At 50.4% G+C, this 25552-nt stretch overlaps 1 protein-coding gene across 2 annotated transcripts in view; it reads left to right on the top strand.

The window, feature by feature from the left end:
* Psd2 (pleckstrin and Sec7 domain containing 2) overlaps positions 1–25552 on the top strand; it is a 44464-nt gene that overhangs the window by 10672 nt on the left and 8240 nt on the right. Inside the window, exons 2-9 of one of the 2 annotated variants that reach the window (XM_046460392.2) lie at positions 3886–4310; positions 6710–7159; positions 7592–7786; positions 11334–11414; positions 14871–14983; positions 15752–15810; positions 23907–23996; positions 25404–25447. In XM_046460392.2, the coding sequence (XP_046316348.2) occupies positions 3919–4310; positions 6710–7159; positions 7592–7786; positions 11334–11414; positions 14871–14983; positions 15752–15810; positions 23907–23996; positions 25404–25447 (1424 nt within the window). In that variant the 5' untranslated portion in view covers positions 3886–3918. Of the gene's footprint in view, positions 1–3885; positions 4311–6709; positions 7160–7591; positions 7787–11333; positions 11415–14870; positions 14984–15751; positions 15815–23906; positions 23997–25403; positions 25448–25552 lie in introns of both variants that reach the window. The other variant, XM_058584288.1, reaches the window with a different exon arrangement.

Below are 25552 nucleotides of genomic sequence, written 5' to 3'. Positions count from 1 at the left end.
TTCCAACTTTGTGACTCTGAGCATGCTCCTGAACCTCTGCCAAAGATGGGGGTGATGATAATTCCAGGGTATCCATTCAACAAATATTTATAAGGTGCCTACTGTATGTCACACATGGTATGAGGCTATGGAGAGACAGCTATGAACATGACAGGTCCCCACTCTCATGAACTTGCTTCTCAGTGTCAGGGAGATGAGCAGGACATAAGCAGACAGCAAAGGGAGTTCAATTCTGCTTGGTGCTCTGATGCCTCAGGGTGGAGTGTGAGAGTGTGCTAGGTGGTCAGAGATGGCCTCTTTGAGGAGGCAGCATTGGAGTTGAGCCTGGGATGGTAGAAAAAGCAGTCACTTAAAGATATAAGGAAAGAACCTTCTAGGTCAAGGGTATAGTTGGTGCAAAGGCCCTGTGGTGGGAATGAGCTCAAGGAGAGAAAGAAGGCCAGGGTGGCTGAAGGGAATGAGGAGAGACAGCAGACAGCTCAGGCAGGGCCTTTTTAGGCCATGCTGGGGGGGACTGGATTCTAATCTTAGGGTGATGGGAAGCATGAGAGGGTTATGAAAGAGGCGGGCATGTGATGTCATTTGTGTTTTCATAGAGCACTCCAGCTGCTGTGGGGAGAGTGGCGAGGGCCACAGGGTTGTCTTAGGAGCAACTGAGACCCAGAAAGTGCTTGGCTCAGCTGTCAGCCCTAGCCCAGCCAGGGTTCCTCTATCATCATGGTCCTTATCTTGCCTGGTGCTGAAAAAGAGGCTGCTGAACCCAAGGTCATCCCAAGGACTGTGGGTAGTAGGAGCTCCTGCCTGGAAAGGGCCCTGGATCAGGCTGAGAGAAGCTGCAGGGATCTTGGCCACTGGCAGCCTGTCATTTGCAGTCATCTCCTTGGGATGAATGCCCAGGGCCCAGCAGTACCCTCTCCCTTACTCTTGCCAGTGGGGCTGGAGGTGGGCAGGGTCAGTGCTTCAGGCCTTCTCTCTGGGTTGAGAATACGGGCCCTTGATTTCATGAGAGGGCCTGATAGGGGGCCTGGAAATGATGGCTCATCCTGCACCTCCAACCTCGGGCAGCAGAGGGAGGCTACAGGTTCTGGAGGCAGCTACTCACCGTGTGCTCTCCTGAAGCCTTCCTGGATCCTGTGCCTCAGTCTCCCCATTTGTTAAATGTGGTGGTGGAAAGAGTAGAGCCTGGTTGCCTTTCATCCTTGACCTCAGATCCTTAAACCTCAGATTGCTCAGCGTTTGTCACCTTAGGTTCCTTCACCAACTCTGGGGGAGGAGGGGCAAACGGTCCCATTCTGCAGATGGCTTCACAAAGGCCAGATGGGGCAATGATGAACGGGGTACATAGCTGTTCCAAGTGAGGCTTTGGGGCGTTGTTTTATACCTCTGCTCTGAATCTTACCACTTATGCACCCTTCCTGAGGCTCAGTAAGAAAGGGGGTCCTGGCTCAGCTCTTCTGGACTCAGCTGGCCCTCTGCCCTGGCAGGGACTCTGGGCCCCCCGCCCAGAATAGAGCTCAATGCTGCCCCTTGTCTGCCCACCCAGAAACCAAGCATGCGGCCCAGTGCCCGGTGCTGGCAGAACCTCCATTCTGCTCCCAGCTGTAGGAGGACATGGCAGGGAAGGTAGGGATGCAGCTAGCTTGAGGAAGCTGCTGAAAGTTGGGGGGTAGCACAGGGATCTCCCAAGGGGTCCTTGATTTATCTACAGCCCTGACTTTTGGGCTGGTGGAGATTGAGCATCAAGCGAAGCCACTTATACTTTCAAGCCTTGGGTGGGATCAGGCTCCAACCTCATGCCTCAGACCAGCGCTCACCTGGCCCGGGGCTGGAAAGCAGGCCAGAGGGCTAGACTAAGATTCAGGCAGCAGGCCAACAGGCCCCCTCTCTCTTCATTTCTTTTTAAATGCCACCCCCCACCCCCTGGAGACTAAGTTGAGGAGGTGACCTCCCGTCCTCCTGTTCTCCCTCCTCTGGGTACACAACCAGAGGGAACAGATCGAAATAGCAACAGCGGTGGCGGGGATGTAGGGCAGACCAGAAAGACAGTGCTGAGCCCCCAGGGTCCCTGGTGTCCTAGGATCAAGGCTCAGATAGTTTGGAACCTGAGCCTTGCTTTCAGATTTTTTTTTTTAAATATGTGGACTTAAAAAAAAATCTTATTCTCATGCAGTGGTCTAAACTCTAAAGGTGATGATCAGGGTGGGTGGGCTGGGGCCGCAGGTCTGTCTGACCTGTCCTCTTTTTCTCCATGTTTGCAAACCCAGGATTAAATTAATTTTGTCCTAGCTGATCTTTCTTCAAGGACCTAGAAGTCCCCCTAGAAGTAGATCCACCTTCCTCTCTGGGCTCATCTTCTTTAAGAGGGAAGTCCTCCTGGAGTTTAACCCATGTTTCCCACACTTGCCTCATTATAGAATAACAGTTTGCCATCTCTGTCCTGTAGAGTCTGTTCAGAGTCTGGGGTAGACTCTGTATTTTAATGTCGTCCTCAGGTGAGAATTCTGAAGAAGCAGGTACAGGAAGTTTGGGTCTCATGTCCTTGTAGCTGCCCGGCAGCTTGTTCTGTTGCAGCCCAGAAAGAGGACCCACTCCTCTCCTCCTGAAGCCTCTCCTGGACCCAGCAGCCCTTCTCAGAGGAGAGTGGGGGTAACCAAGGCCTATGGAGGGGAGGAAGAAGGTGGCCCAGCCAGAAACAGGAACAATGCCCTGGATTCCTGCTTTTTGCAGCTCTCAGGGCATTTGGAGTCACTGGTTTCCCCCCTCCCCACACCAAAGAGGTGACTGTGGGTGGCTACCTAGACTAGGTGGGGCCTGGGGCAGAGAGTGGAAGGGGGGTGAGCTGGACCACAGCTCTTTGCATACAACCTCTGCCCTTCCCAGCGGTTGGGAAACCTGGGTTGGCTCCTAGCCATTGTAAATGGGGGAGGGATAGAGATGGAGCACAAAAGGGGTCTCCTCATTTCACAAAAGAGAAACAGACCCAATACAAGGCAGAGGGGAGTGGGGCTGGCCTGGCCAGTGCAGTCAGGAGGCCTGGCCTAGACTGACACAAGGCCACACAGAAAGTTGGGCAGAGTGGGGCCTGACCCGCCTCGCCATGCTCTCTCCACAGTGCTCCCCAGGGGCTTCCTCTGAGTCCCTCCTCAAGCCTGGCGAGCTGTGGTGGGGATCTGGATGTGGAGGGGAACCCCAAATCTTTTCCTCCTCCCTCCTGGCACAGCCAGAGTGCTGGGCACTACAGAGGCAGCCTGGTCTCCCTAAGGCTCTCAGGTGGCGCTGCACTCGCCCAGCACCCTGGACAGCGCCTCACTCTGGGCCTCCTATGGCTGATGTCTCTAAGATCCGCTTTGGCTTCCCTGGGGTGGACCCACCTCTGACTGAGCTGACTGAACTGCACTTCTGTTGACTTCCTTGCTTCCTCTCCTAATGCCCCATAAGGGTAGCCTCCAGCCCAGTTCTCTCCTCTAACTCTAAAGATTCCCTCATCTCTGGCCCCTGGAACAAGCGCCGGGGACCTGTCAGCCAGCAGGAATGGAGGGGCCTGCAGGAGGTGCTGCCAGGGCCCAGCTCCTCCCTACCTGGATCTTCACTGGGGGACTTTGGTGAATTCTGGAGGGCACCACAGACAGAGGAGGTAACAGGGAAGACAGGAACTGAGGCACAAGGGATTGACACAGGGGTCAGGGGACAGTGAGAGGGCCTGGCCTAGGCAGGGCAGTGAGGGGGCCCTGACCTGAGCCCAGACTCCAGCTGGAAGGGTCCTGAGATCATCATGACCACCCTCCTGCCCCCAGGCAGGCTGTACCGGTAAAACTGCAGGGCTTTGGATCCCCTGATCCCTGCCTGTCTGACAGACTCTGACCTCATCTCTCTGTCTTCTGCCAGGTCTACTGGAGTCCCAGGAGCAGCTGGGACAGGATGGAAGCAGTGGCTGCCATGGAGGAGGATAAGCTCCCATCCTCACTGCCTGAGGAAGGCGGTGCCACTTGGGACCCCAGCCTGGCACCTGAGGAGGAACCTGGGGTCCAGAATGGAATGGCAGCCAGTGAGGAACTGAGCAGCCGCCTCAGCAGCCCAGTGCACGAGGAGAGGGGAACCCTGGAGGATACTGAGGAGCCCACAGAGGACCCAGATGAGGCTCTGTCTGCCATCAGCCTGGGCCTCTCCCTCACCAATGGCCTAACCCTGGGGCCAGATACGAACATTCTAGAAGATTCAACAGAGTCTAGGCCCTGGAGGGTTGGTGAGCTGGTGGAGGGGGAGGACATCCCCAGGAGCCTCTGTGCAGACACTGAGGACCCTCAGCTGGGGTAAGTGGGTGTCTTGGGTTGGAGGCTTACCATGTTAGGCAGCTCCAGTCCTATGTGGCCTGTGCCTAGCCCCTTATTTTTCTGGTCCCTGTTTTTATCATACATAAGATGGGACTCTCATATCCCTATTTTGTCCACCTTCTGGATGTTTGGGGAGGATAGGGTCATGAGTGGGAATTCAAAGGCTAGCAGGTTTATTGTACCCCCAGCCCTTAGCCCTGCAAGTCATCACGAGCTGATTTTGTCAGGTGCAAGGATTTTACTCCCTCCATCCTAGGCTGGCATTTGAGTTCCAATTCCTTTCAAAATGCTTTGATGGGCTGGGGTTGTGACTCAGTGGTAGAGCGCTTGCCTAGCATGTGTGAGGCACTGGGTTCAATTCTCAGCACCACATAGAAATAAATTTAATAAAATGCTTTGTTGTGCCAGGTGCAGTGGCACACACCTGTAATCCCAGTGGCTTGGGAGGCTGATACAGGAAGATCATAAGTTCAAAGCCAGCCTCAGCAAGGGCGAGGTGCTTAACAACTCAGTGAGACCCTCTTTCTAAATAAAATACAAAATGGGGCTGGGGATGTGGCTCAGCGGTTGAGTACCCCTGAGATAAAAAAACAAGCTTTGATGTGAAGGTCATCTGGGCCATGCCTCGACTTTCTGCAGATGAGAATCTGCCAGTCCTGCAGCTGGCCCCAGAAAAGCAGGCTTTGTGAGGTAGCCTTCTCAGTCACCCTCATCTGAGGTTGCCATCAGAAAGTTCTACCGGGATTCCACTTCAGTCCTGCTTCCTGGAGTTGTAGCCTCATTTCCGTTATCCTCAATAGGAGGTGGCAAGACTTGCAGTCTTGGGGTGCCATTGGGAGGAGGGTGGGGATTGGGCATAGGAAAGTCTAGAAGGCACCAACGAGGGCTGAGAAGAGAGCTGAGAAGAGAAGGCTTGGTGAGCACAGCTGTAGTCTCTGTCCAGAAGAGGCAAGTGTGCAGGTGTGTGTGTGCCTGGCCTACACAGGGGTGTATGCATGGGCATGTGTGAGTATGTTGACATGCATGGGCTGTGTGGTTGTGAGTGGGGGTGTTGGTGTCTGGCCTGTGCACTTGTGGGTGTGTGTTTGGGCCTGTAGTGGACGTCGGGGAGAAGTGTCTTTAGGTCTGGGTTGGCATGTGAGTACAGTACGTGGGTCTGCGAGCCCGTGTGAACTAGGTGTGCATAGCTGCAGGTTGCATCCACAGAGGGCCTAGGACAGCCACTGAAGCTAGCAGGGGTTGGCAGGAGCCTGGGAGCACACTGTTCATATTCAGGTGACTTACTAATTTGGGATGACTAAGGGTGGGTGCAGATGGAGGTTTGGAAATTTGCTGATGGTTTTCAAGCCTCCATCAGGGCCATTCCTCAGGTCTGCTCTGTTACATGAGCAGGTGGGAGATGGGGGGGTACCATTTGTGGCTCTGACAATGGCTGAGAGTCTCTCAAGGGCACGTCTCTCTCTCTCTCTCTCTCTCTCTCTTTTTGTATGGGGGATTGAACTCAGGGGTGCTCTACCACTAAGCCACATCCCCAGCCCTATTTTTGTATTTTATTTAGAGACAGGGTCTCACTGAGGTGCTTAGAGCCTTGCTAAGTTGCTGAGGCTGGCTTTGAACTCGATCCTCCTGCCTCAGCCTCCCAAGCTGCTGGGATGACAGGCATGGGCCACCATTCCTGGCATGGCTGTGTCTTATTTGGATGTAACTAGTACTCAGCACACTCCTGACAGAGGTGTCCTTTCTAGGCAGACCAAAGTCTAGGACGCTTTGGTTTGGGGAGTGTGGAGCTGAGGGAACATACAGTAAGCTGGAAAACAAACACAATACTACATACTGATAAGGGCTAGGGTGACAGCAGGGATCCCTGAGGATAGGGAATGGAGAGAAGGGGCCAGCATGGTGTGGGCCTGTTCCCCTCTGTATTACCCAGGGAGCGACATAAAGGCAAGCCCTGAGAGTAGAGTGGTTGGCTGAGCTAAGAACCTCCTAGGCTGTGAGAACAGCAAAATGATGACCTAGTATGACACTAGTTGTGACAGGGAGCTGTCCACATTGCTCTGGGAACTCAGAGGAGCAGCCACCCAGGCCAGGCTGGGGGACGAGACCTCATAGTCACTTATTTAGAGAAATATCGGAGGCCTACTGTGATCCAGGTTGCTGGTCAGGCCCTGAGGGTCAGGACCACATCTGTCCCTTATGCTCCTGTATTCCCAATCCCCATCCCAGCCTTGAGCCCCTAGTGCTCAGTAAGTTTTGGCTGAAAGAAAAATCAGCAGAACACAACCCATGCCTGCCCTGCTCCCAGGGAGCTCCCAGCCACCAACCCCTGTGTGGCGTACCCCTGGGCAGGATGGTGACTGGGTCCTTGCATCCCACAGGCTGGATGGCACCGGGGAGCCAGATGTGCGGGATGGCTTCAGTGCCACCTTTGAGAAGATTCTGGAGTCAGAGCTGCTGCGGGGCACCCAGTACAGCAGCCTTGACTCCCTGGATGTCCTGAGCCTCACAGATGAGAGTGACAGCTGCGTCAGCTTCGAGGCCCCCCTCACCCCCCTCATCCAGCAGAGGGCCCGTGACAGCCCTGAGCCAGGGGCTGGGATGGGTGTGGGGGACATGGGGCCTGAGGGGGACATGGGGGCAGCTGGTGGTGATGGGGAGCTGGGCAGCCCCCTGCGGCGCTCCATCTCTAGCAGCCGCTCAGAGAACGTCCTGAGCCGCCTGTCTCTCACAACGGTGCCCAATGGATTCCATGAAGACGGGCCCCAGGGTCCAGGCGGGGATGAGGAGGAAGATGAGGAGGACACAGACAAGTTGCTGAACTCAGCCAGGTGAGGCAGGCCTGGGGCTGGGGCTGGGGCTGGGGCTGGGGCTGGGGCTCCATCTTTGAACAGACGGAGATACTGAAACCTGGAGGGGACAAAGCATATTTGGGTGAACCAGTGTCCAAAGTCAACGAGTCCTCTCCAAGGCTGGCTTGTCCATCCTCTGCATCCAGAATTCTCACCCTGAGTTTCCATTCTGCCCTTCAGGTTTTCTCAGCTTGTAGGAGATCAGGGAGCTGTGTCATGGGCATGTGCAGTAGCTAATGATTTCTTTTGAAGGGTTGGTTCTTTTGAAAATCTAACTTGATTCTTTCCTGCTGCAGTGGAGCTTCTTCCTCTGCTCTGGCCCTTGCGTGGGTTTTTAGAGACCTGGGATTCCTTCTAGCCTTGCATCAGACCTCTGCCCCGGGGCCTCTGATCTCCCTCCTCCATCTACAGTGATCCTAGCCTGAAAGATGGCCTGTCAGACTCGGACTCAGAGCTGAGCAGCTCGGAGGGGCTGGAGCCTGGCAGCACAGACCCGCTGGCCAACGGGTGCCAGGGGGTCAGCGAAGCTGCTCGCCGGCTGGCCCGCCGCCTCTACCACCTTGAGGGCTTCCAGCGCTGTGATGTGGCCAGGCAGCTGGGCAAGAAGTGAGTGGGCCTCCCACCCCTCCTACCCCATGTAAACCTGTCACCTTCTCCAGCCAGTGACTGTTTTCAGGAGTAGCTGGTATCAAGGAGCTCCCAACACCCTCAAGGACACCTCCTCCTGCCACTGTCCTCATTCCTGGCCGCGCCCTAAATCTGTTTCCTTTCTGGGCTGCTTGGGCCAGGGCTGTTGCTCTCAGCTCCCTTGGGGCTGGGGTGCAGTATATGGGATGTGGTTATGGGGTCATCATGAATGGTAGTGAGGACAGAGCAGCTGGTCAGGAGCTAGTGGCCAACCTAATGGGGCCAGGGAGAGAGGAGAACCTGGGAGAGGAATGGCAGGGGACATATCCAGACACCTGGGCTCAGGAGGGAGTTCCCAAGCCTCATGAAGCCCTACTGTCTATTGGGACCAGCTGAAGGGGCTGGAACCCCCAAGTTCAAGCCTTGGCCTTCAGCCTGGGGTGCAAAGGGAAGAGCTTGGGGCACAGTAAGGGCTATGACTGAGGAAGTCGGCTGGCACAGCCCCACGCATGTCTCACCAGTGTGGTCCCTGCTTTTTAATTCATTTTTTTGGTACCAGAGATTAAAGCCAGGGTCACTCAACCACTGAGCCACATCCCCTATTTTGTATTTTATTTAGAGACAGGGTCTCACTGAGTTGCTTAGTGTCCCACTTTTTTGCTGAGGCTGGTTTTGAACTCACGATCCTCCTGCCTCCGCCTCCAGAGCCATTGGAATTACAGACGTGCGCCACCTTACCCCACTGGCCCCAGCTTTTGACCCTTCTGTCCAGAAGGCCTCCCAGCCCACGGAAGGCTCTGAGGTGGGCAGAACAGACCTGGCTTCCGCTTGCTGCTCGAAAGGCTAAGGAAGACAGTCAGACCCTCGGCCACCAGTCAGAGCTCGCCCTTGGGGTGGCTTAGGCCCCAGGTCCTTCCCCCTCCCTCTTGCTCCTTCCCCCTCCCTCTTGCTCCTTCCCCTTCCACTCAGCCTACACTGGGCCCCCAACAACCCCAGCCTAGAAATCACAACTCAGATGCCCCCATCTTCCCTTCTGGGTTGTAGGCCCCACTCCCCTGAATGCATGGCAGCCTTTCAGTCCCCTTTCTGTGATGAGTCCCTCTCCTGTCTTTTCTGCCACTCCCTCTTTAGGCATCTGCTTACCTGCACTTAAGGGCATTTGTCTCCCAAAAGCAAAGCAAAGCTCTTCCTCCAACTTCACAGCCCACATTCTCAGGTTTTCTCCCTTAGGTGCATCTAACCTTCCCCTTCTTCTCCTCCTCACTCATCTCCTATAAATTGGTTCACCACCCCCATCTTCGGAATCTTCTCTTTTCAAGGTCACTGGTGACCTGGTGTCTTTGAAACTGGTGACCACTCCCCAGTTCACCTTCAGCAGCTTCGACACCATGGATCACTCTTTTTTCTTTCTTTCTTTCTTCCTTCTTTAAAAAAAAAAAAAATATATATATATATATATATATATATATATATTTAGTTATAGATGGACACAATGCCTTTATTTTATTATTTTTATGCGGTGATGAGGACCCAACCCAGTGTCTCACATGTGCTAGGCAAGCGCTCTGCCGCTGAGCCCCAGCCCCAGCCCTCCTTTTTATTTCTTTAAAGTATTATTTTTAGTGTGGAAATTTCAAACATACACAAAAGCAGAGAAAGTAATATATTAAATCTTCACATACTCATTTTACTCAGCTTTAAAGTTATCAATATTTTAAAATTCTCATTTCATCTACTACCCTGCAGCTTTTTCCCTCCATTTGCTGGAATATTTTAAAATATATTTCAGACACTCCATTATTTGATCCTTAAGCACTTTAATGTATATCTCTAACTGATCAGAGTCTTTCTATGTAATTATAATTCCATTATAATTGCAAAAAAATAGCAAAAATTCCTTATTATCTCTAAATTCGATTTATGTTTAATTTTGTCTGAGTGTCTTAAAAATGTTGGTTTGTCCAAATTAGGACCCAAAGGAGGTCTGCCACATTGCATCTGGCCCTGTGATTTCTAAATGTTGTTTAATCTACAGCAGTCAAGAGTCTCTTCCTTTTTCTTTTTCCTTTTTTTTTTTTTAATGGTACCTGGGAGTGAACTCTGGGGCACTCGACCGCTGAGCCCCATCCCCAGCCCTATTTTGCATTTTATTTAGACACGGGGTCTCACTGAGTTGCTCTAGGCCTCACTAAATTGCTGAGGCTGGCTTTGAACTCAAGATCCTCCTGCCTCAGTCTCACTAGCCGCTGGGATTGCAAGTGTGCACTACCGAGCCTGGCTTCTCCTTCCTTTTCCATGTGCTATATATTTGTAGAAGAAAGTGAGCCAGTGGTTCTGGAAAAATTTCCACCTTTTGGACGCGGTATCCTCATGGTGTTTATTTCATAGGTTCCTCTGTTTCCTGCGGGTCCTGTTAACAGGAGGGAGAGCTTGAGGCTTGATTAGAATCAGGTGGCAAAGAGTTCCCTCATTCCAGTCTTGGGACACGTTCTTCAGTGGTCTCCCGAACAACGCTTCCCTCTTCTCTGCCTGTGTTCCTCCATCTCCTTCACTGCTTCTCTCTTTGTTCTATACCTTTAACTGAGGCTTTCATCAGAGCTCTGCCTTGGGCTGGCTGCCCTGACTCTGCACCTTTTTCTCCTGTGGGCTCAGCTCCCACTGCAAATCATTATTAACTACCATGGAGTAGTGACTCTCCCAGGGATCCTTTCAGCGCTGTCCCTGTCCTGAGCTCTGACATCTTCACTGTTTTAGTCATGCCACACCCCCATTCTATCTCCCTTTTTGGTGGATTCTGCCTCCATAATTTTTTTTTTTGTACCAGGGATTGAACCCAGGGGCACTTTATCACCAAGCCACATCCCCAGCCCTTTTAAATATTTTATTTAGAGGCAGGGTCTTGAGTTGATTAGGGCTGGCTTTGAACTTGTGATCCTCCTGCCTCAGCCTCCTGAGCTGCTGGGATTACAGGTGTGCACCACACACACTCAGCCTCTGCCTCCTCAGTCTTCTCCCCGTCTCTCCCATCTCTTTCTTGGACTACTAGAAAGTTGTCCAAGACCAGGGGTCTCCACTCAGCAGGTAGTGTTCCAAAATACGAATCTGACTGCCCTGCTTCAGACCCCCAGAATCACATCATTTCCCTTGAGCTGCAGCCCTGTTCCCTGTCTCATCTCTTACCTCCCCCATTCCTGCTCTCCAGGCTCTGGCCATACATCCCTGTCGTAGCATCTTGGACGTGTTTTGCAGTTTCCTCCTTTGGGAACACTTGGCATCATCCCATCCCCCACTCCTTGCCCCAGGTAGCACTTTTTAGTGTTGGCTGAGACATCACCTCCTCCAGGAAGCCCTCCTGATCTCCCAGCCCAAGGCTGAACAACAAGCCTACTGGCCACTAGGGGAGGCAGCCTAGGGGTAGGGAGATGTGGGTGGGTGGGTCAGGTACTCTGAAGCCAAGTCCCCCTGTAGTTCTGTCATCCTTGGGATGGACCCCGCTTCTAATTGACTTCTCATACTCTCCCTGCAGCAACGAGTTCAGCAGGCTGGTGGCTGGGGAGTACCTCAGTTTCTTCGACTTCTCAGGCCTCACTTTGGACCGAGCACTCAGGTCAGTGGGGCTGGGATGGGACAGTGCCCACAGGTGGATTCACATCTCAGCTGTATCAGAAACTGCTGTGCAACTTTGCACAAGTCTCTCGAACTCTCTATGAGGCTGTAAGGGCAGCAGCAGAGCAGCACCTCAGGTTGGGCTGAGGATACAGAGGTGGGAACACAGTCATGACTCTAGGAGAGGGAGGCAAAGGGCTGCTTCTGTGAGAACTTCCTGCCTGTCACGTGCCACACTTGGTCCTCAGCAGCTCTGCAAGGTGGGCGTGATCAGCCCCCTTTCTCCAATGAGGAAACTAGGAGCAGAGAGGTGAAGAGGCTTCCCCACCATCATTGAGGAGATGATGAAAGGGGATTTGACCTCAGCTCTTACTGGTGTTTGGACCCAGGGAGTAGGTCCCAGGAGGGCCAGGTGCAGGCCCAGGGAACAGGAGGGGTGGGATGGGTGGATATAGCCCAGGGTCAGCAAGCTCTGGTAGGGACCAGCTGGGGGATATAGACCAGGCCTTAGGAAGGATGGAGAGCAGTCTCTAAGCTAAGAGTGGATGGTCCATGTATGCTAGGCCTTTTTACTGTGTCTCTTATACTTTTTTTTGTGTGTGTGTGGTGCTGAGGATTGATCCAGGGTCTTGTGTATTTGAGGGAAGCACTCTACCAATTGAGCTATGTCCCCAGCCCTGTCTTATATTTTTACAAAATGTAACTTCTATTATTTTTTCTCTGTTTTGGTTGGGGTATTCTTCCAGTTCACTTACCTTTTCCCTGTATTCAATATGCCATTAAGCCTATTTGTTTTTAGTTTGTTTTCATATTTTTCAGTTCTAGAATTTTCCATCTTATTGAAACTTTTAAAAAGAAATTCTAATTCTCTGGTGAATTTCCCATCTTTTCATTCATTTTTTTTCCATTTTTCCCTCTGATCTTGAGCATGCTAGTATAAATTTGCTATCTATTGTCTCTAATATCTGCATCATTTGAATCACTTGTCCCTGTTTCTATTGTCTGTTTTTTCTCTTGGTTTTCTATCATCTATACTGTCTCTTTGCATGCTTAGTAATTAAAAAAATTAGATTCTGCATATTTTGAATAGAACTATGGTGACTCAAGATTAATCTGTATTATTCCAAAGAGGGTTCACCAAGTCCTTTGCTAGGGAGTTAGAGGAGGGAAGCATGGTGACGTGGTCCTACTCTAGCCAGAGCTGGACTGAGGAGAGGCAGTGCCAAAGCCTGGTATGGCTCAGGGTCTGTGTAGATCACGGGGTGAAGATCCCAGGAGGAAACCTTGGTGGTTTCTTCATTTTGTCTCAGTGCAGCAAGATTGCCAAAAGCAAAAACATAGAAACAAAAGCAGCAACCTCCCCCCCTTAGAGACTGTCTGTTGAGCTTTTTAACCTCCTACTTTCAAAATCTTCAAAATTTGGCAAATGTCTTGCTATAATGTTTATAGTCCCCCAAGTCTCCAGGTTTCTCTCTCCAGTCCCATGAAGCCACCCAGTGTCTTGCCCCTTGTCTGTGCCCTTAGTCAGCAGTGCCCCTAGGGAAGAGCAGCAGCAGCTGGTCAATCTGCATACCCCCAGTCCTCTTCTCTCGGGACCTTGGCCTTTGTGGTCTTGATGGTCTCAGCAGCGTCCTGAAGCTTAAGAAAATGCATTGCTTCCACTGAGAACAGTGAACAGCTGCTCTATCCTGAGCTGAGTCTTGAAGATTGCACACAGTGAGGAGGATGGGAGGGAAAGTGTTCAGTGGCACCAGCTCCTGATCAGAGGCACGGCAGCAGGATTGGAGGGCCTCAGACGCCAGCCTGGTAGAGTGAGGCATTACTGCACAGGCACTGGGGAGCCCTGAAGATGCTGAATGTAAAGTGATGCTGGCAGCCTTTGATCCAGTCATGTGCAGGCTTCTGAAGAGCGCCAGGTGGAGGACAAGAGGACAAGGCCTGTGGGTGGGCCCTAGGGCTAGCGGGGAAAGTGTATGAGGCTGCTCAGAGGACAGGGTAGAGGGCTGCAGGTCCTGAGGTGGGGAGAGGTGGGCAGTGGTGGGGCCGAGCCTAGGGATAGCTGGAGAATTGGTGGTGTGGTGTTGGGCTGGGGTTTAGTGAAGAGCCCTCAACGGGGACTGTGGTCCGGGAAATAGGTGGTATGGATGCCTCTTAGGTAACACAGGCTCAGGCTGGGAGGCACTGGATTTTAGAAAATCCTAATGGAGTATGAGAAGAAGAGGGAGAGGAACAAATCAGGGCAGAGGACAGGGAGCAGGAGGGACAGGGAGAAGAGGAGATGAGTATAGAATAGGAGAGTAGACTTGCATGGCAGTTGATGGCCTGGAATTAAATTTCAAGAGTGGTCCGCAGTTTGGGATGCCTTGGAAAACCTTGGATGGTCAAGGTGTGGCTCAGATCTCAGGGGACTTTTGGAGGCAGCATAAGAGTATAGCCACCCACCCTGCCCATGCCAGGCCTGGCCTTCTCCCACCCAGATTTACCTGCCACTTTCTCCTGCTGCCAGGCCCAGCATAAAGAGTATAGCCAAGTGGGTATTATAGGTGCTTTGGGCTAGAAATCAAATGAACCACAGAAAAATTAGGAGCAATCCATAAAATCGCAACCCAGACAGAGGTCCAAACTGGGTTAGCCTGCACTGGCGTGCCCAGGCCCTGGACAAGAAACCCTAGCCCCGTCTCCCAGCCCCTTTGGGATCAGCTTCCCAAAAGGTGCCTCTAAGAGGTGGGTGACCTTGGAATTGAACTTGAGGGAGATTAAGAGCTTCTCAGCAAAGGTGGGAAGGGTGCTCCAGGTGGACCCCAGCCTGATCAGAGGCATCAAGCAGTGGAAATGCCTGTCCTATCTAGGGTGTGGGGACAATTTGGAGAGGCAGCAGGTGGGTATGGGTTGGAGAGACAGGAGGGGAACTGGGGCAATCACAAGACCATGGTGTGGAGGACTTGGGTGTTACCCTGAGGGTTCTGGGGAGCCAGTGGCAGGTTTTAAGTCAGGCAGGTCTTGACTGCCTTGTGTTTAGATGGCTTAGTGTCTTCAGGGACTGGGAGGTGCAGGGGGCCTATAGGGAGGATGTTGCGCGTGGTCTGGGCATGTGATGAGGTGGGGGAGGAGGAGGAATTGAGATTGAATGTGAAGAATGAATCCCTGGGACTTGGTGGCAGCTTAGACTTGGGATGGGGGAAGAGTGAGGGGGTGAGGGAGCCTGGGGCTCAGCCCAGTGGCATACAGAGGAGCAGGAATGACGGAGGAAGATTATTCTGAATGGCAGGTGTGGATAGCCTGGGCCCCACCATGGAGGAGGAGTGAGGAGTGGGTCTCAGGCACGCATCTGTTTATTATTCACAACCTGCCCCAGGTTGTAGGTGTGTATGTCATGTTGGGGCTTTTACCCAGGGTGAGTACCCAGACTGAGGTGGGGGTTCTGAGAGACCCTCAGCAGCTTTGAATTATCTTCTAGAACCTTCCTGAAGGCATTCCCACTGATGGGGGAAACACAGGAGCGTGAGCGGGTCCTGACACACTTCTCCCGCCGGTACTGCCAGTGCAACCCTGATGACAGTACCTCGGAAGGTACGGCAGGTGTCTCCTCTGCCCCACCCACCCACCCTGCCCATGCCAGGCCTGGCCTTCTCCCTCCCAGATTTCCTGCCACTCTCCCCTGCTGCCAGGCCCAGATGGTCTGTCTGCTCTGGTATACAGTAGGTGCTCAATTAATGTTGCATAGATAATTGATGGCACGTGGAGTGGGCTCTGCCTGCTGGGAAGAGAGCTCCAGATATCTTGCCCATTGTCTCTCCCAGCACCTCAAAACTCTCCATCCTACAGGGTTAGTCCTTCGGGTCTTCATGTTTCCGGACTCTGTCACAATGGTGATTCTTGGTGTGGTGGGGGTCCTGATACATGAAGTTCTGCATGGGGACCATCTTAGGTATAGGACTTGTCCTTTGGATGGACCTGAGTCCTAGAAACTGAGGAACAAGGGGAAGAGACACAGGTCAAGTCAAGTACATGGCCCAGGACCCAGAGCCATTGCTGGGTCTGAGGTTCAAGGTGAATTTGGAGATAGCAGGCAGGTGTCTGGGCTGGAGCAGAACCAGGGCAGTCAGGTTTCCTCTGAGGGAGGTGACGGTCCTGACAGGAGGCAGGCAAATGACTATGACGCTGCAATGTGATGGTCAGGGAGCATCACGAAGCCCCTGGCCCTGAGTGTCTCGGGCGGGTGGCTGGCCTCTTCCTGTCTTCAGGGCCTCCAGGAGGGCGCTATCAGGAGACAGATGGGAAGCTGGGGTGGGAATGACCTGGATCATCACACTGAGAATGCCACTGTCTGTGATTTAGATGGGATCCACACGCTCACCTGTGCTCTGATGCTGCTCAACACGGACCTGCACGGACACGTGAGTTGGGGGACGTCCTTGCGCTGACTGACTCTGAGTCATCAGAGCCTGACCCTTCACCGAGTTCCCTCCCTGAGACTTCTTTCTCAGTGACTGTGTTTCTTTTAGCAAGTCCTGGGAGTTTGGCAACTAGGCTTCTAGATTTGTCTCTGCCCTAGTTTTTTTCCTGGGTCCTGGCCCCTAAACAGGATGGTGAGAACAGTTGAGTCATACGGGAGTTGAGGGTATGCCAGGTAAGATGTGTGCCCCTAGCTGGGCCCATGCCACTTGCTGCTAAAAGCAGTGTATTCCCCCCCACCCTCATCAGCAAGGCCAATGCCACCTCACTGAAATGCCATGCCCAGGAAGCCCTTGCCGTCAAATGGTAGGTTACTCTCAAGAGGCATTCTTGTCCCTTCCTTCACTCCACCAGGCCAATGAGTGAAGTGACAGGTGTGGGGTACCTGGCTGTGAGGCTGGGTTGGGCCCAGCCCCAGGTGGCCTCAATGTTTATCATGGCTCACTAATTCCTTCTTCTTTCCTTGGTCTGCTGCGGGGACCCTCTTTGGGCTCTCCTGCCCTTCCTCAGGTGGTAAGTGTAGCTAGTGGCGTGCATGCCCTGTGTGCCTAGACCCCCATCACCATGCCACCCTTCTGTGTCCCCATCACATCAATCTGGTCCCATCTGATCCCTTCCCTGTCATTGCTGACCCAGGGATGGTTAGAGCACCCTGTTGGGTTGGGGGATATTTTAGTGACTCGGGAACAATAGGCCAGCATGCCTGGTTCTAGAGTTAACTAGGGAAGTTCAGGCAATATGGGGTGGAAGAAAGCTGGGACAGGCCCATCTTCACATCCTACTCTTGCTTCAATGTGGCAGCTGTTTGACCCCGGGCAAGTCACCAGACCTGTCAGAATCTTAGGTTCTGCATCTGGTGGTGTGGGTCACAGTATCCTAGGAAGTCCTGAGAAGAGAAATAGACACAACACCAAGTGTCAGGATGATAGTATTCATTATTAATATTAAAACTTAAATGATGGTGACCTACAGACCCTTGGAGGGCCACACTGTGCAGGCTGCAGCCTGATGGCAATTGAGCATGGGGAAGGGAGGAGCAATCTGGGCTGTGCTCTGCTGGGGCACTGGCTTGGGAAGGGTGAGGGCCTCGGGGTGCCCTCATCGGGAAGAGCTAATGTGTGACAACTTGGGGGAAGTTAGCCTGGGCCTTGGCCTGAGTGTGGAACAAGAGAGAAGGTGAGTGTATTCTATGTGATGGTCACCAGGGCTGATGCCCAGGAACCAGCACTGTTCCTGAGACTGCCCCCTGTTGGTGGAGAGTGGGTATTGCTAGTTACTCTAAAAGTAGTAGTGAACGCACTGCTTGCTCCATTCCTGTCTCCACTCTTGGCCTGCCTGAGGGCGTACCCTGGGCCCAGACTTGGATGCCCCTCCCCATGGCTGAGCTGCTCATGAGGGCAGCAGCTGCTGCTCAGTGAGCCCCGGGGTAGAGCACATCTGGAGTGTGGTGGGCCTTAGCTGGCCATGGACCCCCATTAACCCTCCGTTGAGGAGAAAGTAGGTGTGACAGATCAGAAGTGGGTGGGGTAGGACCCTCATTCTTGCTGTGGGAAGACACCGAGGATCATATTTCTCTTGAGGCAGTGTTGCCCAATGACTAGAAGCCAGGTTCCAGGTCAGGTTCTCTGTATCTCTCCACGTGACAGCTGGGTGGCCTGGAGCAAGCTACTGACCTCACTTAGCCTCTGTCTCCCACTGAGGAGGAACAGAGATAGCACATGTGGAGTGCTTGGCCCAGGGCCTGAGGGTTGCAGGGGCTGTGAGTCTTAGCCTCTCCTCTCCCTCTGCTGCTCATCAGATAGGAACGGAGTGCCTCATGGGATGGGGGAATCTCAGGAATGTGGTGTTGAGAGCCACAGCTGAAGGGGCCCCAGCAAACTTCCAGCTGCCAGCAAACTTCCAGCTGCCAGCTGATGATTGGCTCACAGCGGCCCCAGCAACATCTAGCTGATTGGCTCCTCTGTGGTGATGCTCATTGGGCTGTTTCCCTGCCCTTTCAGACCACGGAGCTGCTCATTGGGGGACTTTTTTGGCTCTGCCCACGTGACCCAGCCAATCGGCCTCAAGAGCAGGAGGATTGTGGGAGGTGGAGAGAAGCTGGTGTGGGAGAGAGGGGCTTGTGGAAAGCCGGTGGTGGCAGTTGAGGCTCTGAGGGTTTTTCCTGAGAGGCTGTTTTGTTTGGCGTGTGTGGTTCTAAAAATAAAGTTAGTTTCTTTTGACAAGTGGCTCCTGATTGTGCCCAGCCAGACTGTGGCAATGTGGACCCTGATGGTGCCCCCGGCAAGAGTTCTGGTCAGAGAAGAAGGCAGAACGGGCTGCCAGAGCGTGTAGGTGCACTTGTTTTGGATGGGCATAGCCTGGGTGAGGGCTCAGGAAGGCTTCCTGTAGGAGGGGCGTCCGGACTGGAGGTTGGAGACTCAATGGCAGTCCTGGCTGCTGAGTGCCTTCTGTGTTCTGTGAAGAAGCGGGAAGGAAACCCTCCCTCAGGTCACCTGCCTTCTAATTAGAAGATGTGGGCAATGCCCAGGGGAACAAATGATTGCAAGTAGTGGTAGGTCTGGGACGGGAATAAACTTGTGTGGTGGGGGTGGACTAGGGCCAGGGAAGCTTGACCTGAGACCTGGAGGACCAGAAGGAGCTAGATACAGAAAGATTTGGGACAAAGTGGTCCAGGCAAAGGGGTCAGGAAGGATGTTTTTCACCTCTTGCCTATTGTGAATAGCTGCTATCAACATTCGTGTGCAAGTTTGTGTTTGAACAACTGCTTTCAGTTCTTTTGGGCCTACCCCTAGGAATGGACTTGCTGGATTCTATGATGTGGTCATTTTGTTTAACTTTTTGAGGATCCACAAAACTGTGACTGTTAGTTTGTGTCCAGTTGGGAGATGGACAATGGTGCCCTGGGTGAACAGGGTAGTAGATGTGGAAAGAAGGGGCTGCAGAGGAAACTTCTTGAGGGTGAGTCTGACAGGACTTGCTCTTGGTGTTGGTCAGGGAAAGAGAAATAAGGATGGCTTTGGCTGACTTGTGGTGCCATTTCTAGAGTCTCCTGTATTTGTGGTGGAGGTGATGGGAGAAGTGAATTCAAGTCCCTTATTTTATTTTTTGGTACTGAGGATTGAACCCAGGGATGCTTAACCACTGAGCCACATCCCCAGCCCCTTTTTAATATTTTATTTAGAGTCAGGGTCTCACTGTGTTGCTTAGGGCCTCACTAAGTTGCTGAGGCTGGCTTTGAACTCCAGATCTTCTTGCTTCAGCCTCCTGAGCTGCTGGAATTATAGGTGTGCCCCACTGCACTCGGCTCAAGTCCCGTTTCTGACATGCTGTGTTGGAGATGCCTGTTGGTCATCAACATGGGGACACCACAGGGGTGGTGAGATCAATGAATCCAGGGCCCAATAGAGTTGAGTGGGATATAGAGATGAAGGGAGTGGTGGTCACTGTCATCCTAATAGAACTTAAAGCCAGAAGCCTGGCTCAGTGCCCTGGGGAGAGAAGCAGGCTGATGGCCATGTTCTGAGGCCTGATGTGATTTAGAGGTAAGCAGAGAACCAGACAGGACTGTGAGGCAGCTGAAGAAGTCCAAGGAAAACCAGTTAGTGTGTGGCATCTCAGAAGCTGAGAAAAGAAAGTGTGTCAGTGGAGGAGCAAGGTCGAAGAGAGAACCATAATATCTGCTATGAGGGTGTTGAGGCTTAAGGAAAAAGATGTGTGTGGTCATATTGGAGAATATTGGAGAATGGAGATCAAATATTCTAGGAAAGTATGGTATGTTGTCGTGAGGGGTTGGTGCCTATAGGATTGGGTAGTGGATATACAATGGGACCAGTTAGCATGACTCTGTACTCCTCTCCAAGCTTATCCATTCTACTGGGCTGAGATCCACAGTGTAGGAAACTAGTTGGATTTTATCAGGGCTGTTTTTTTTTTCTAGGCAAATAGGACAGAAGCAGAAAGGGGCAACAGAGCTAGAAGTGTTGGTGGAAGAGTCGGGTCTAGAATCTAAATGGGTTAAAAAGAAAGTGGGGATGTTTGGATCTCAGCAGAGTGTCAAAACATTGCTGGAATAAGCCTTCCAGAGAAGAGTGATCTGGAAGGAGAGCAGATGGGTCAGGAGTGTACCCTTTCAGGAGTGAAATGGGGTGTTGGAGGTGGTTGATCCTGGGATAAGCTGGAAAGTGAGGATGTCAGAGAATGGTGATTTTCAACCTCCAAGCTAGAGAAGATGGCAGCCCTGGTTGAGCTGGAGATGGAGATGAAGAGAGAAGTTCGGGGGGCATTTTGGATGTCCATCCTCCAGCACTGGTTAATGGGCTGAATAGCAGGGTCAAAGGGGAGAACCATCAAGGAGGAGGCAGAGAAAGGGGACCTGGGTGGAGAGCCACTCCAGGAGAGTCCCAGCTGAAGCCAAGGTGAGTTGTTTTCAGGAGCAGCTTGGTTTCCCCCAGACCTCGGGTTTCTTGAAGAGTGGAGTTGATGGTGATGTGGGTTGGAGCAGGATGTTGGTGAACTCCAGGGATAGTCCAGGGATTTGGCTGCTTTCCTGAAGATCAGCAGTTGGGGTGTTTGTAACTCAGGTGGTGACAGAACTTCACACCAGGGAAGAGCCAGTATAATTAAGGGTTAGTGAGAATTTGCAAGTCTGCCCAGAGGTCTTTGCTCAGTTCCTTCCTTCCCCCTTCAGGGAGGTGACATCTGCCTTCTTTCAGCTTGGTCTGCCTCATCCTGCTTCTAGGGTGAGATTTAAAGATAGGATAGGCTTGTTCTAACCCTGCTGCTCAGGGAGGTCATGCCAGACCTATGGGGAAAGGTCTGGCTTCTGTGGGGTTAAAGTATGACCAAATTTCAGTACTTGGATGATGGCTTTGGTGGCTCCCCAGCCCTATCCAGCTTCCACTCTGGGAAAGGAAGTGAACGTAGTGAACTGGCCATCCTGGCTTGAGAGGGCTTGGGCTGGGGCTTGGGCTGGGGCTTGTCATCAGATGGGCTGTGACCTATTTCTGCTGGGAGACAGAGTCTGTGGAAGGAGGTCAAAGTTCAAGGGCAGCCTGAGAGGCCCTATATTTTGAAGCTCTGCAATTGGGTATATACCAGTTTAGGATGATTATGTTTTCTGGTGGATTGACCTTTTTTTCATTGTGAAAATGTCACTCTTTACCTCTAGTAATGCTTCCTGACTTCAAACCTATTTTGAAGATTTTAAAAAAATATTTATTTCTTAGTTTTAGGTGGACACAATATCTTTATTTTATTTTTAATGTAGTGCTGAGGATCGAACCCAGTGCCTCATGCGTGCTAGGTGAGCATCCTACTACTAAGCCACAATCCCAGCCCCTATTTTGAAGATGTTAGTGTAGCCATATTGCTGCTCTTGTGTTAGTTGCAGGGTTATATCCTTTTCTATCTTTTTGTTCCTGTGATGTCTGTTCCTTTATGGTTACGGTATGTCTCTTGTATCATAGACTTTTTAAAAGAGTAAGTCTGATAATTATCTTTTAACTTGATCATTTAATGAATTATGACATATTTGAGTTTAAATATACCAGGTTACTATTGTTTTCTATTCAATTCATCAGTTCTGTGTTCTTTTTTCCTTTCCTTTCTCACCTACTTTTGGATTATTTAAGTATTTTTTCCTAATTCCATTTCCCCCCTTTTAGTTTGGTAGTTGTGCATTCTTTCAAAATTCTTTTTTTTAAAGAAAGAGAGAGAAGAGAGAATTTTTTTTTAATATTTATTTTTTCAGTTTTTCGGTGGACACAACATCTTTATTTTATTTTTATGTGGTGCTGAGGATTGAACCCAGCGCCCTGCGCATGCCAGGCGAGCGTGTTACCACTTGAGCCACATCCCCAGCTCTGAAAATTCTTTTTGTAGCTTGTGATATAGCTCTGACTTGTCAAAGTACCTTTACCACTTCCTGCTCAATGTGATATCATTAATTCTATTGATTTTTCTTTCAAACCTTTTTTCTTTGTGGCCCTGGAGATGGAACCCAGGGCTTCACATATTTAAGACAAGTGCTCTACCACTGAGCCCTCTCCAAATTTATAAATTGCTATTATCATGCTTTTAACTATTATATCTCCTTATATTTTATTCCCCAGAAAACTGTATTGTTGTTCTATACCATTAATAGTCAGCTGCCCACTCTTTCCGCTGATCTTCATCCCTTTCTGCTTCTCTCTGCTTCCATCCGGGATGATCCTCCTTCTGACGCAAGAATTCCCTTCAGTATTTCCTTTCTTCATTTCTATTTTTTTGTTAAAGTATGACTGGGGAGTTTCCCAGGGCCTCTTGTCCTTGGAGCTCTGAGTCCTGGATTTTGTTCTCCAGTCCTATAAAACCACTGTGTCACTCGGCCTCGGGGTTGCTTGTGCTCGAGGGAGGAAAGCTGCTCCTCCTTGGTCTCTCCTCTCCATACTCCCTTTGGAAGGTTCTTCAGCCTTGAAGTCCTCATGGCTTTTATGTTTCTCCAGTGCCCGCACACAGATGTTTTATTAATATTTTTGACCACAATTGTTTCTATTGAGAAGATTCCTCTGGAACAAGATAGTCTGTGTTTTTTTTTTAATAGAAATCTTGCCTAGTTCTTTTCAATTTTGCACTCCTGACTAATGGTTAAAGAATATTCATAGTGTGTGGAATTCAGATGCAAGTACTATCGGTGTGGCCCTTGTGTTCTTCTATTACAGACGAACGTGTACGTGGCTATATGCTTGTGTATGGACACACAGATATGTACATGTAAAATATATGTAGAAACATATGAAACAAACATATATCAAGGCACACTGGGTCTTCTCTTTGACTCTTTGGAAAAGATGTGGAAAATTCTTGCTTGTCAGCTTATTAAGTCTTACAGCACTGTTTTCCTAATTATTTCTGTGGTGTGTAAATGTTCCCTATTATGTTAATAGATTCTACTTGCTAAAATGTTGCCATGGTCAATCAGTTTGGGAAAGTGTATGTGGAATCCCCTCTTGGGAGAATTTCAACACACATAAGCATTAAAGACTCTGAAACACATAAATAAACTTATTTAATAATGAACTCCTTTTCTGAGAGAATAGCTATTTCGATCTCATGGGATACCAGGGTTCTATAGGTAAATCTGATGAGACACTGTTTTAGAGCAAACCCAAGTCCACAGACCCTCACAAAGAAGCGTGCGTCCAGTGCTTCTTCAAATGTGGCCACACCAAGGAGAGTCTGACAGTGTGAACATCAGGTGTTGGGTTTGGAGGGTTCCAGTCCCTCAGTGGTTAAAGAGGAGGCAAACCTCGTGGATACAGTCATTCCCAGCTCTCTATTTGTATCTCCAGGAGTGAAACCATCTGCACAGGTTCTCTTTGTATCAGCCAAACTCAGCATGGGGCACCCATGTGTATTGGTGGAAATTGATTTTTGACTCTCATAAAACCAAATTCTCCCTTACTTCACCTACCTTTTGGAGGTCTTGCTGCCCCTCTGTGCAGGTGAGAGGGTGAGGCGGTTGTGGCGGAATACACAGAGCTTCTGCTCAGGAGCCAAGAGGCCTGGGTTCAAGTCCTGGTGCTGAGTGACCTTGGGAGAGTTAACCATGGAGGAGCGGGTGAGAGCATGGGCTTTGATGTCAGACACACTTGGCCCTTCCACTTCCTCGCTGTGTGATCATGGGCATGTCACTTCACTTTCCTGCACCTCAGTTTCCTTGCCATGTGGTGAGAAGAAAATAAAATAATGCATGTCAAGTATAGTACCTGGAACATAATAGGCACCTGACAAATGCCAACTATTATAATATTTCATCTAAACCTGATTCCTTCATCTGGGTTTGAAAAGAACCCCGACCTTTCATCATGCTTGAGGATCAAATAGAATCTTGAATGTGAAACAGTTTCGTAAACTCTTGGAGACAAAGGAAAATCCAGGCAGAATTATTTTCATGACTGCCTTTGATGATGCCTCATCTCTTCTGGTGGGGCAGGGTAGGGTGTGGGGACCACACCAGTTTCCTTCCTTACCCTCAGAAAGAACTGTTTCTCCATTACAGAACATTGGCAAGAAGATGTCCTGCCAGCAATTCATTGCCAACTTGGACCAACTGAATGATGGCCAAGATTTTGCCAAAGACCTGCTGAAGGTATTACCTGATGGGGCTTCCCATGCCCCTAGCTATGCCCTGGGAGGGTGGAGACTAGTCTCTGTTCAACTAAATCCTGACATTCCAGGCCCTTAATACTAGAGTCAGGGACACCATGACTTTGGGACAGAGTTAGAGAACATCTGGCTCAACAGGTGGCTGTTCCATATTCCCTGAGTTAGGCAGAAGGGTTGACTTTGTGAGGTGTGTTGTTTTGCTTCAACTATCATTATTGCTGCCACAGTAAAATCATCACTACCATTCATGGTCACAGCTGCCACCCATCACCACTTCCTTTACCACCGCTACCTCCATTATCTTCATATCACCCCCAGAGAACAGCCCACTCATTCTTCCAACATCACGGAAGTTAAGGGAATCAGTTTTCTTTTGAGATTGAACCGTAGAATCCCAGGGCGGAGCTCTGGCTTTTCTAGCTTGGTCAGTTTTCTACCTTGAAGAAAGAAAAACAGTTTTTTTTTGGGGGGAGGGGGGATAGATAATGAGTTCATTTCTTTAAACACTTTTTTTATTTGTAGATGGACACAATACCTTTATTTTATTTATTTTTATGTGGTGCTGAGAATCAAACATGCTAGGCAAGTGTTCTTACCATTGAGCCACAACCCCAGCCCATGACATCATTTTTAGATAGTGAATTTTTATGTCTGGTGGTACCAGGAAGGTAGTTGAATTGTGAGTCTGTTGGTAAATGTGTACAATTATTATGTGTTAGTTAAAAATTAAACTAAAAAAGAGAACATCATCTTCATCTCTCTTCTTAACACAATCGTCTTCTTCATTATCATGAAGCACTTATAAAACATATCTGTGAAATCAAACTGCATTCTACCTATCCACTTCTCCCCATCTACTCATCCATACTTGTACCTACTTCTCCATTCACCCATTCATTTTCCCATGCATCTCTCCATCTATACAACCATTCAGTTACTCAACTACTCATATACCCACCCATTCATTCATCACCCACACACACATCCCCAAACACTCACCCATATACTAACCACTCACTTGTACACCAATCTCATGTCTCTCCATTCCTCCATTCGTTCATCTACTCATTCATTCTCCCATCAACCATCATCTTATTGAGAACATACTGTGTGACAACATTCAGAGGTGAACAAGATAGACAGCTCCTGACCTAGGAAGCTTACAGTTTCCTGGGGATACAACAGTAAATGATCACAGAACTAAATAACACCCATCCGTACATTTACCCATGCTCTCATTTATCCACCCAACAAATAAGTTTGAATCAAACATTCACTTTGCCCCATTAACTGAAAAGGTGTTCCCTTGCTGGACACTCATTGTTGGAGGTAGATGGAAATTTCTTTGGCTCTTCTTCTGAACTTCCCTCTCTCTCTCCCCCCATCCCAGACACTTTACAACTCCATCAAGAATGAAAAGCTGGAATGGGCCATGTGAGTAGTGCCCACAGGCACAAGTATGGGAAGATGGCTTCACTGGGACAGGGAGTGGCTAGGAGTGCAGTTGGGCACACTGGCCACTCTCCATGGTGCTGATTT

Source organism: Marmota monax, unplaced genomic scaffold, assembly GCF_021218885.2.
Source record: "Marmota monax isolate L192 unplaced genomic scaffold, Marmota_monax_Labrador192_F-V1.1 WCK01_AAM20220418_F8-fsc00006, whole genome shotgun sequence".
Lineage (NCBI taxonomy): Eukaryota > Metazoa > Chordata > Mammalia > Rodentia > Sciuridae > Marmota > Marmota monax.
Note: the sequence above shows the minus strand (reverse complement) of the source record. Positions and strands in the feature narration are given on the sequence as shown.